The following is an 11,684-nucleotide window of genomic DNA, read 5'->3' on the forward strand; positions in this document are numbered from 1 at the left end:
GATTCAAGTCCTCAAAATACTATTGAAGATTCTTCAACCCCGTTGTTGAAAACAAAATCCATTATCGAGTTGTATGCACAAACTAAGCTCATTCTCAAGTTGACATCAACTTCGAATGTAAGAGGGGCACAAGATCTCGCCTCAAAGATGAAGCCACAAGCAACTCCACTACAAAAGTCAAGTGGGGCCCGCGAAATTGTCTTCGGCACTCAAGGCGATTTTGACAATTCACCTATGGAAACTTCTCCGTGTCAATCACCAAGTAAGGCTTCGGATTCTAGCACCATGTCAGTGATGATGACCGAGACAACATATTTAGAGGATCAAGTGGCTAACTTGACAAAACTCGTCGAGGGGCTTTCGACTTCACTCAAGGCAAAAGACCACGAGATAGCAAAGTTGTTGAACAAACTTGAGAGCTTGAACGAAGGAGGCCAAACCTCGACTACCAAGGCTTTTCAAGTAGATCAACTAGATGTCAATGAAGAGTCTGCAATTGGAGCTGTGAAGAATATACGTGGTATTACTGATGGCATTTTCACCACAAATCAACTGAAAGAACTCATCCAGGAAGCCATCACAGACCAGGTGGAAAGCTCAATCCAACCCTCATATTCGTATGTGAAGCCGTACACTCAAAGAATTAACCTGTTAAAGATGCCTCTAAGTTACCAACCACCAAAGTTTCAACAGTTCGATGGCAAGGGAAATCCTCGGCAACATATAACTCACTTTGTGGAGACTTGCAACAATGTCGGGACTAATGGTGATCTCATGGTAAAACAGTTTGTTTGTTCCTTGAAAGGTAATGCCTTCGACTGGTACACTAACTTGGAGTCTTGCTCGATTAATACTTGGGAGCAGTTGGAGCATGAGTTTCTTAACCGCTTTTACAGCACTCGTCGTGTGGTTAGCATGATTGAACTCACTAATACACGTTAGTGGAAGGAAGAGCCTGTCATCGACTACATTCATCGGTGGAGAAACCTTAGCCTCAACTGTAGAGATTGACTCACCGAAACTTATACGCTAGACATGTGTATTTAAGGGATGCATTGGGGACTACGATATATCCTACAAGGCATCAAACCAAAGGCTTTTGAAGAATTGGCTACTCATGCACACGATATGGAACTTAGCATTGTGGCAGCTGAAAGTTCATTATTACCTATACTAGAGCCTAAAAGAAATAAGCTTGAAGGTTGTAGATTCGAAAAGATCACTCTCAAGATCGAGGGAAAGCAATCTTTAGTAGTTAACTCGGCTGCTATAAGGGTACCGACTGGAGTTAAGAGGAATGATCATGCAACGCCGACTACTTTTCAAAAGGGTGAAAGAAAGAAACCATCATTGAAAGAGCGACAAGAAAAAGCGTATCCATTCCCTGACTCAGACATATCTAGGATGTTGGATGATCTGCTTAAGGCAAATATCATTAAGTTGCCGGAGGTGAAACGCCCTAAAGAAGCGAACTAAGTAGATAATCCAAATTATTGCAAATATCATCGCTTAATCAGTCATCCCGTAGAGAAGTGTTTTGTGTTGAAAGACAAGATCATGAGGCTACCCGACAATGGAGATATCATTTTTTATGATGAAATAGCAGCCTCTAATATCACAACCACGGTCAATTTAGGACCATGTCAATCACTCTCTACAATAAGTTTTGACTCCTTTGAACCTATAAGACTTGATGCCATTTTCCCGATAAGCTTCACTGCATCCTAAAGTCAAGCTCCATGTATAACCCTCGCACCTCAAGTTGACAACTTGAAGCCTGAATCGTCTGAAAATTGAAGGATGACTCTAGTCACGCGTAGAAGAGGAAGGAGGAAGCACATGCAAATGACAAAGCCAACTAGAATGAGGATCTCAATAGTGAGGAAGCTAATTGATGAGCCGATAAGCCGAAAGACTCAACAAAAATCCATACCAATTAGAAATGAGGGTTTTTCAACTCAAAGTCTAAGAAAGCATGTTACACTGAATGAGTACATGCCAACAGAGATGAAAAGAATTGAAAATGTACTTGTTGCTTGCTATCATGTTGATGAAGAGAAAAATCATATTGAATATGTCATGAAGAAAAGTCATGATGACTCTTCAAACTTATCTCACGATGTATGCACAACAGAGATATCCTTCAACGATGAAGACTTATTGCTTGGATCAAAACTCCATAACCGACCTCTTTTCATTAAAGGATATGTTGATGAAAAGATAGTGAATCACATCTTGGTAGATGATGGCTCGGCAGTCAATATACTACCTCTTAAGACTATAAGAGAGCTAGGGATTCCTATGGATGAACTCTTCCCAAGTCATCTGATGATTCAAGGTTTTAATCAAGGAGGGCAAAATGCCATAGGAAAGATAAGACTTGCGATGCACATGGAAGATATGGAATCCAATGCACTTTTCCATGTCATAGATGCCAAAACTACCTACAATATGTTGCTTGGGCGACCGTGGATACATGAAAATGGTATCATCTCCTCAACACTCCACCAATGTTTTAATTATTGTCGAGATGGACAAGTAAGAAAGATAATGGCGAACATCGATCCCTTCACCATAGCTGAAGCTCACTTTGCAGACGCAAAATTCTATTTCAAGTCAAATATGATGGAAGAACTACGATCACCACCTGACCATTTAGGAGAGGGAATAATTGACTCCAAAAGGTCAAAAGGGCATAAGTCATCTGCAAATGAAGGGGTGTCTCAGCCAATAAAGAATAAAGGAAAAGAAAAGGTGGTAGAAAACTTTGTTGACAATAAACCACCATGTAAAGCCACAGTACTCCGATATATTCCAGTATCAGCAAGAAAAGAGGGTCAGTCTTCTTTTGCAAAGGATGAAGAAAAGATTAATAAGGGGCTTGAAAACTTGACCTTGCCAGCTACTAATCTCGCCTTGAACAAGGTCTCAAAACCTTTACTAAAAGGGTTTGTTCATCAAACTGAGTCGGGGGTGATAAATTCTGAAGGACTCCCTGATAAATGGGCGAATGGCTTTGATCCCAATGCCTATAAGCTTTTAGCCAGGGTTGGTTATAGTCATGAGGACATCAACAAGTTAGCAAAGGATGGTGATATGACTCAACTTGAAGGTAAACAAGTTTCTGTAAGGACTAAAAAGGCATGGAGAGAGAAGAAAACTTCTGGCAAAACTTTGAGGGCTGGTCTTGGATACAACTCTTCCACACCACTGCATTTTCAGATTAATAAAGAAGCCTCGCGATACATAAGTGCGGAAGAAATGAAGGACAAACAACAAAGTCAGTCGGCACCTCTTAGAGCTTCAATCTAGGATCGTCTTGGTAGAACTACAAGTCGTCCTTCTGTTTTTACCAGGATTGGAACCCAAAATAATGGAAGGGCGCTAAAACGCACACCAGTCTTTGCAAGACTTGGACAATCCATGTTAAAAGATGACAAGCATGCACTCGATCATCAAGCAAGTTTGATGGGTAATTCAAAGGTTCTTTGTAGCAAAATACCTTCACGCATGAAGAGACAATGTGAATGGGTGGTGAGTGCTAAAGAGACATTGAAGAGAAAAACACGCACGCACAATAGTGATAACAAACCCCTTTAATAAAGAAGAAGAAGATGAAATAATATGTCACACTTCAAATCACATCACTATTGAAGAAGTGATAATGACAAGTTTGTCGTCGAAGAAGATGTTGAGGAAGCTCCACCTTCCCTTGCATCAGAAAATAAGCCTACAATGGATGAACTTAAAGAGGTTAACTTAGGAACTGTTGAAAACCCACGACAAACCTTCATCAATGCAAACTTATCACCTAAAGAGGAAGCGAATTACATGGAACTTTTGATGGAGTATCAAGATATCTTTGCTTGGTCCTATGATGAAATGCCAGGTTTAGACCCAAGGGTTGTTGTCCACCAACTAGCAGTGAAACATGGAGCTAGACATGTAAAACAAACTCAGCGTCGCTTTCGTCCTGAACTCATATCACAGATTGAGGCTGAAGTCAATAAACTTATCCAAGCAGGTTTCATTTGTGAGGTCAAGTATCCTACGTGGATTTCAAATATTGTGCCAGTGAAAAAGAAGAATGGCCAAATACTTGTTTGTGTGGATTTTCGAGACCTTAACAATGCTTGTCCCAAAGATGACTTTCCACTTCTAATTACTGAGATCATGGTAGATGTTACCACGAGACATGGGAGATTAACCTTCATGGACGGTTCATCTGGCTATAATCAAATTCGAATGGCACCAGCAGATGAGGAGAAGACGGCTTTTCGAACTCCAAAAGGGATATATTGCTATAAAGTTATGCCTTTCGGCTTAAAGAATGCAGGTGCCACTTATCAAAAGGCGATGCAGAAGATTTTTAATGATATGCTTCACCAACATGTTGAATGCTATGTTGATGATCTCGTGGTGAAATCAAAAGAAAAAGAAAATCATTTGCAAGATCTTCCTCTGGTATTTGAACGGTTACGTCGATTCCAGCTAAAAATGAATCCACTAAAATGCGCATTTGGTGTGTCCTTAGGAAAATTCCTAGGGTTTATAGTTTGACATCGAGGAATCGAGATTGACCAGTATAAGATCGAGGCCATTCTAAAAATGCCGGAGCCAAGAAACATCCATGAGTTAAAGAGTCTCCAAGGAAAGTTGGCCTATATACGAAGATTTATTTCTAACTTAGCAGGTCGATGTCAACCATTCACCCACTTAATGAAGAAGGATACGTCATTCTATTGGGATGAAGCTTGTACCAATGCCTTCAACAAGATAAAAAAATATTTGTTGAATCCACCTGTCCTTCAAGCACCGATACCGGGACGCCCACTTATCCTCTACATTGCGGCTCAAATACGTTCCTTAGGGGTATTATTGGCATAACAAAATGATGAAGGCAATGAAAGTGCTCTCTATTACCTTAGTAGGACATTAAATGGAGTTGAACTGAATTATTCTCCCGATCATCCTCTCTATGTTTGCAATAAAGAAGCTAAGGCATTACCTCCAAACGCATTTAGTAAGATTAATCTCCCGAGCTGACCCTCTCAAGTACATCATCTCAAGACCGGTATTATCAGGAAGATTGGCAAAATGGGCTTTATTGCTTCAAGAATTTGAAATTGTCTACGCCTCACAAAAAGCTATTAAGGGGTAGGCACTAGCTGATTTTCTGGCTGATCATCCTATTCCTGATGAATGGAAGTTCTCTGAAGACCTACCTAATGAGGATGTTTTGTTTATTGAACTATCAGAACCTTGGAAAATGTTCTTTGATGGCGCAGCACAACAAGATGGAGCTGATTCTGGGGTTATATTCATCACACCAGAAGGAGAGGTCTTGCCTTTCTCCTTTTCACTTACCAAATGTTGTTCTAATAACATGGCTGAATATCAAGCCTTGATTCTTGGGTTAGAAATGGCAGTGAATATAAAAATGTCTCGCTTTAAAGTTTTTGGTGATTCTCAATTAGTCATCAGACAACTCCTCTCACTATATAAAGTCAAGAAGCCAGAATTCATCCCATATCACAAGTATGCACTTAAACTGATAACATCACTTGATTGTGTCACTTTAGAACATGTACCACGAAAAGAGAATAAGCAAGCCGATGCCTTAGCAAATCTGGCGTCAACATTAGCATCATGTAGTGAGGAGATAAAAGTCCTTATATGTCAAAGATGGGTCGTTCCACCACTAAATCATGACATAAAAGAGAAAGAACAAGTGACCGTAGTTTCTGTCTACGAGATTGAAAGAGAACACTGGCGTCAGCCGCTTATCGATTATTTGAGACATGGAAAGCTACCTAAAGACTTACGCCATAAGACAGAGGTGAGGCGAAGAGCTCCTTTCTTCATATACTTCCAAGGCACTCTTTATTGACACTCTTTTGATGGAGTCTTTTTGCGTTGTCTCGGAGAAGAAGAAGCAATAAAAGCACTAGAAGAAACTCACTCAGGGGTTTGTGGAGCACACCAATCAAGCCCTAAACTTCACTTCTGGATCAAAAGAATGGGATATTACTGGCCAACAATGGTGAAGGATTGCATCAACTATGCTAGATAATGTCAAAGTTGTCAATTGCATGCTAATTTAATCCACCAGCCACCCGAGCCTTTACACCCGACAGTTGCCTCTTGGCCCTTTAATGCTTGGGGACTTGATGTGGTAGGACCATTGCCAAAAAGCTCTGGGGGGCATCTTTACTTATTGGCTACAACATATTACTTCTCCAAGTGGGCAGAAGCTGCAGCATTAAAAGAGGTCAAGAAGGAGACAGTTGTAAACTTCATCCAAACAAACATCATTTACCGTTATGGGGTACCAAGATACATCATAACCGATAATAGAAAGGAGTTCTACAATACAACCATGAACAAGTTGTGTGCACAGTTCAGTTTCAAACAACATAACTCTTCTATGTACAATGCTCCAGCTAATGGTTTGGCAGAAGCCTTTAACAAGACTTTATGCAACATTCTCAAGAAGGTGGTGAATCGCTCGAAGAAGGACTGGCATGAGAGAATTGGGGAGGCGCTATGGGCTTATCGTACTACATTCCGAACACCAACTCAAGTTACTCCATACTCCTTGGTATATGGGGTTGAAGTTGTTCTTCCACTAGAATGTCAGATTCCATCTTTAAGAATTGCAATCCAAGAAGGACTTTCTAATGAAGACAATGTTCGCCTACGCCTTGAAGAGCTTGAAGCTTTAGATGAAAAACGTCTTGAGGCACAACAACGACTAGAATGTTATCAAGCACGACTCTGTAGAGCCTTTAACAAGAAGGTGTGACCACGCTCATTTCAAGAAGGGGATCTTGTCTTGGCAGTACGACACCCGATAATCATGTCGAAACGCATGGGCAGCAAGTTCCTCTCCAAATGGGATGGCCCTTATGTGGTTCAAAAAGTCTACACCAATGGAGCTTACAAAATTGTTAATGAGAATGAATTGAGGATTGGGCCTATCAATGGTAAATTCTTGAAAAGATACTATGCTTGAAATCTGATATAGCTCCTGGCCCGCACGAGCTAAAACTGTGAAAGGCATAAAAAAAAGATTAAAAAAAATAAAATTTGAACTATGTTATGACTTGATCCTTTATCCAAAAAGGTACGTAGGCAACTTGGAATTCATTCCGAGTACAGTCACGCAAAAAAAAAAACTCTTTCAAAAAAAAAATCTTTTGAACTACGTTGTGACTTGATCCTTTATCCATAAAGGTACGTAGGCAACTTAGAAATTATTCTAAGTACAGCCACACCATCCTTTAAAGCTATTTGAGTCAATATGATTATTCACATGGAAAAGAGGGATAAAAAGATACAAGCGAATGAAAAATATAGACTTTATGAATAGAAAGAAAAATTCTATTACATAAAGGATGTAGTCTCAGCAGAAAATCTTAAACTAGTGTTACCAAAACAGAAAATATCCAAAGCACAAGAAACCATCAGCATACTACGGTTTCAGGGAGTCTGTTGAATCCGGCCGCGAGAACATAATTGATTGCCCAGCAATTAATGGGTGTTGCTTGGGTTGCAGCGATGAAGTGATAGCCATACCTTGTTGCCTCTTGAGAGCTTTGGAGAAGAGCATGATTCTATACCAGCAATGAAACATCAAAACCTGGGGAAGCTGTGGTTCCATTGATGGAGGCAAATGAAATTGCAAAAGGAGGAGATGTCTGAGGACTTAAAAGCTAGTGTTTGTGGTTGCTGCGGTTTTGTAACACCCCACCTCACTAGCAAGATATTGTCCGCTTTGGGTCCCACAGGCCCGCACGGGTTTGTTCTTGCAGAAGCGAGCCCACCGTGGGGCCTGACTTCCCAAAAACGTGTCTTACTAGTCAAGGTGAGCATGCACTTATAAGGCCCTGGCTCTGGACACTCGCTTCCGATGTGGGATCTTACAATCCCCCCATCTTAAGACGAGCCGTCCTTGGCTCTGATACCAAATGTAACACCCCACCTCACTAGCAAGATATTGTCCGTTTTGGGTCCCACTGGCCCGCACGGGTTTGTTCTTGCAGAAGCGAGCCCACTGTGGGGCCTGACTTCCCAAAACGCGTCTTACTAGTCAAGGTGAGCATGCACTTATAAGGCCCTGGCTCTGGACACTCGCTTCCGAGTTCTACCCCAGGTCCCAATAGAAGTCAAGGAAGATTTAACACTGGAATTGAGGCCCATAAGGATACCAGATCAAGAAGTGAAGGAGTTACGGAGCAAAAAGATCCCCATCGTCAGAATCTTATGGCGAAATGCTCAAGTAGAAGAGGAAACTTGGGAGAGGGAGGCTGAGATGAGGAAAAAGTACCCCAATTTATTTGAACTACCAGGTATGGAGTGTGAAACTTCTTAAATTTCGAGGAAGAAATTCATATTTAGGAGGGGAGAATGTAAACACCCAAAGGAAAAAAAAAATTCTATTGTTTTGGGCTTGGAAAGCCGGGTTGTTACATTTGGTATCAGAGCCGAGGACGACTCGTCTTAAGATGGGGGGATTGTAAGATCCCACATCGAAAGCGAGTGTCCAAAGCCAGGGCCTTATAAGTGCATGCTCACCTTGACTAGTAAGACGCGTGTTGGGCAGTCAGGCCGTAGGCTCGCTGCTACAACAACAAATCCGTGAGGGCCTGCGGGCCAAAGCGGACAATATCTTGCTAGTGAGGTTATGGTGAGCATGTCAACTTGGAAGACGCGTTTTGGGAAGTCAGGCCCCACGGTGGGCTCGCTTCTGCAAGAACAAACCCGTGCGGGCCTGTGGGACCCAAAACGGACAATATCTTGCTAGTGAGGTGGGGTGTTACAGGTTTCTTTTCACTGGTATTTCCACTTGCGCTATAGGCACCACCCATTGGTGTGGGATTCATCAAAGCAAAGTTCGCGAGATGTATTCGCAATAAATTCTGGCCATAAATACTTATGTTTGAGCCGGAAACTTGACTGTCAATAGTTGATGGACTGTACGGGCTTGGGGAGTAACATTTTGAATTTGTATCAGCTACCGCTGCTTGTTCGGTACAGATTGATTCTGTTGATGATTCTGCAAATGATTGGATCTGAATGACTGTTGTTGATTCCACCTTATCCACTCTCATGTGGTTTATGCTGCTGATTCTGCAAATGCTTCTGGGATGATGAGGAGCCACTGGAAATACTTGGATTTTGATGACCTTGTTGGCCTTGTTGTGTCTATATTAATGGTTGTTATTGTCGCTGAAACTGTAAAGGATTCGCATTCGAGAAGAATAAAATTGATCCATTGAAAAAAAGGCACAGCTTGAGGATGGGTTCCTTTGGAAGTTGTTGCGGCCCCAACATATGCAGGGATTGGAATTTGGTACGCACCATTCTGCAAAATTACCAAGTATCGAGTTCCATTGCCAGGAAAGTTTGGGTAGCTGAAGGTCATTGTTGTAGCGCCTGTTATTGCTGATGTTATGACATTTCTTGAAGCAGAACTTGAGCTACTTGAGCAAGCTACACTGCCAACAGAAGAAGAAGGCCTCACACTGACTGGTCGGGTAGAAGCTGCAGCAATTGAGCAAGCTACACTGCCACAGAAGAAGAAGGCCTCCCACTGACTGGTCAGGTAGAAGCTGCAGCAACAACTTGTTATTGTTTCATTGGGAAGATAAAAGTGGGCCCTTGCATGCAAAATATTACCACGAGCCTTAGGGGGCAGGACTTGCTGAGGAAAAATCTGCAATGACATAGATACAGAAAAAAAAAATTATACAGGGACATATCATTCTTGTCACCGATGCTTTAAGAGATTATACAAGGATGATTAGTGACTTGTCCCTCTTGTTATTTGAACCAGAGATTGGGTTTCCAGGTCACATTCAACGCGTAAGCACCTGAGATCAGGAGAGCAAGTCGACGCACTTCGCAAAACAAAAATACGTTATGCACGAGTGGAACAAGAAATTGGATACCTATTACAATTGATGCAGACGACACAAGTAAGATATGGGGAGTTGCTAGCAAGGGCATTTACTTGACGAGAGGTTGTGTGATGATGTTGCTTGGTAACATAGGTTTTCTTTTATAGCCACACCAAGGATCTTCACTTGATTACAAGAAAAAAAGAAGAAGATCTTCATGTCTTATGAAAGAAAGGTCGGCTACTTGCGTGAGAAAGTACAACTTCATGTAATACACAGAGAGAGGTCAGACCAAGCAATGTGCTCCTGTTTGAAGACTTCAAAGCCAAGATCGCAGATCTTAACCTTTCGAATCATGTTCATGATATGGCTGCTTACCTTCATTCAACTCGAGTTTTAGGAACCTTTGGTTATCATGCTCTTGAATATGCAATAATGGACAATGATGGTTACAGTTTTGGAGTAGTTCTCTTAGAGCTTTTTACTGGGAGGAAACCCGTGGATCATACCATGCCTCGTGGACAGCAGGGTCTTGTTACATGGGTTACACCAAGACTGAGTGAAGACAAAGTTAAACGATGTGTAGATCAAAAGCTGAAAGGAGAATACCCCCTAAAGGGGTTGCCTAGTTGGCAGCTGTGGCAGCATAATGAGTGCAGTATGAAGCTGAGTTCCGGCCAAATATGAGCATTATTGTCGAGGCTCTTCAACCACTTCTGAAGGCTACCGCTCCTGCTCCAAAGACTAAAACCAATGAAATCAGATTTCTGCTGACAACGTGTGCTTGGTTTCATTTACATGTGGCTTTCTGCTGATAACTCTGTAAACTTTTGAGAAAGGAGGTGTGTTGTAAAAGCCGTCATGTTCACTAATTGAAACTCCTAAAGTCTTCAGATGAATCCACGTCCAGATAACACAAAGAAGCTATCAGTTGAGACTGCCTGCCTGCAGTTGAAGTCATTGAAATATTCCAAAAGCTCTGTACAAATGATTGAAATGCCATAATTATGTTTACCTACATGCTAAAAAAAAAAATTGAAAAAGAGCCATGCACGCCTGCTAATAAACGTTAAAAAACAACAATTCATCAAAAAAAAAGGGAGAGTAAATTCACACTAATAAAAAGGAGTCGTGTATACCTGCTGGTGGAGGCTGTGTTAAAGGTAAACAAAGAAGAGAAGGAGTCGTGCTATTTACAGCATAAAGAAAAACAATGTAATGGCCTTTTATAGCCACACTATAGACCGTTGCCAAATTACAAAAGAAGAAAAGAAAAAAAACTCTTATTCTGTGATAGGAAGGTCGGCTGTGCAAGTTGCTTTTCCTCTTCTGAAACCAGAGCAATAATTCCAATTCAGTTCTGCAGATCTTTCCTATTGAAGTCATAGCAAAAAAAAAAAAAAAACAATAATTCCTGTTCGGTTCTGCAATCTTCATTTGCCCTTTTCCGGCAGTTCATTCAAGAAACAAAGGTTGTGACATGCTACCCCAGGCAAAGTTCTTTTCCTATACTGTTGAAAAGGCAAACTATCTTTGCTAACTTGAAAAGCATTTGATTAGTCTTTGCTCTCAATCGGTTAAGAATACACGGAATTATAAGAGCATCTCCAATGGAGAAGCTAAAGGATAGCTAAAAATAAAAAAACTAATATTTTGGCTTTTCTTTACTTGTTTTGCACACTCCAAGGGGCAAGCCAAACAAAATGCTAAAATGTCTTTTCTCTCCCACAAATATTATTCCTACATATCTCTCAAAAGAGCCAAAATTAATCAAGTGGGGCC

At 41.2% G+C, this 11,684-nt stretch overlaps 1 protein-coding gene across 1 annotated transcript; it reads left to right on the plus strand.

The window, feature by feature from the left end:
- Positions 1-1,800: 1,800 nt before the first annotated feature.
- Positions 1,801-10,589, plus strand: LOC140955995 (uncharacterized). The gene is made up of 7 exons (XM_073411720.1): positions 1,801-3,280; positions 3,689-4,464; positions 5,162-5,839; positions 6,113-6,761; positions 6,843-6,986; positions 9,475-9,587; positions 10,182-10,589. Exons 1-7 carry the CDS (start codon positions 1,801-1,803, stop codon positions 10,587-10,589), a joined length of 4,248 nt encoding a protein of 1,415 aa, XP_073267821.1.
- The last annotated feature ends 1,095 nt before the right edge of the window (positions 10,590-11,684 follow it).

This window comes from Populus alba, chromosome 10 (assembly GCF_005239225.2).
Source record: "Populus alba chromosome 10, ASM523922v2, whole genome shotgun sequence".
Classification (NCBI taxonomy): domain Eukaryota; kingdom Viridiplantae; phylum Streptophyta; class Magnoliopsida; order Malpighiales; family Salicaceae; genus Populus; species Populus alba.

What these genes read in the sequence shown, in the direction of transcription:
- LOC140955995 (XM_073411720.1), top strand. Translation starts at nt 1,801, where the DNA reads ATGACTCTAGTCACGCGTAGAAGAGGAAGGAGGAAGCACATGCAAATG. An exon ending in GGCACAACAACGACTAGAAT is followed by an intron (nt 6,762 to 6,842) that starts GTTATCAAGCAC and finishes TTGTCTTGGCAG; the next exon opens with TACGACACCCGATAATCATG. An exon ending in GAGGATTGGGCCTATCAATG is followed by an intron (nt 6,987 to 9,474) that starts GTAAATTCTTGA and finishes TTCTTGAAGCAG; the next exon opens with AACTTGAGCTACTTGAGCAA.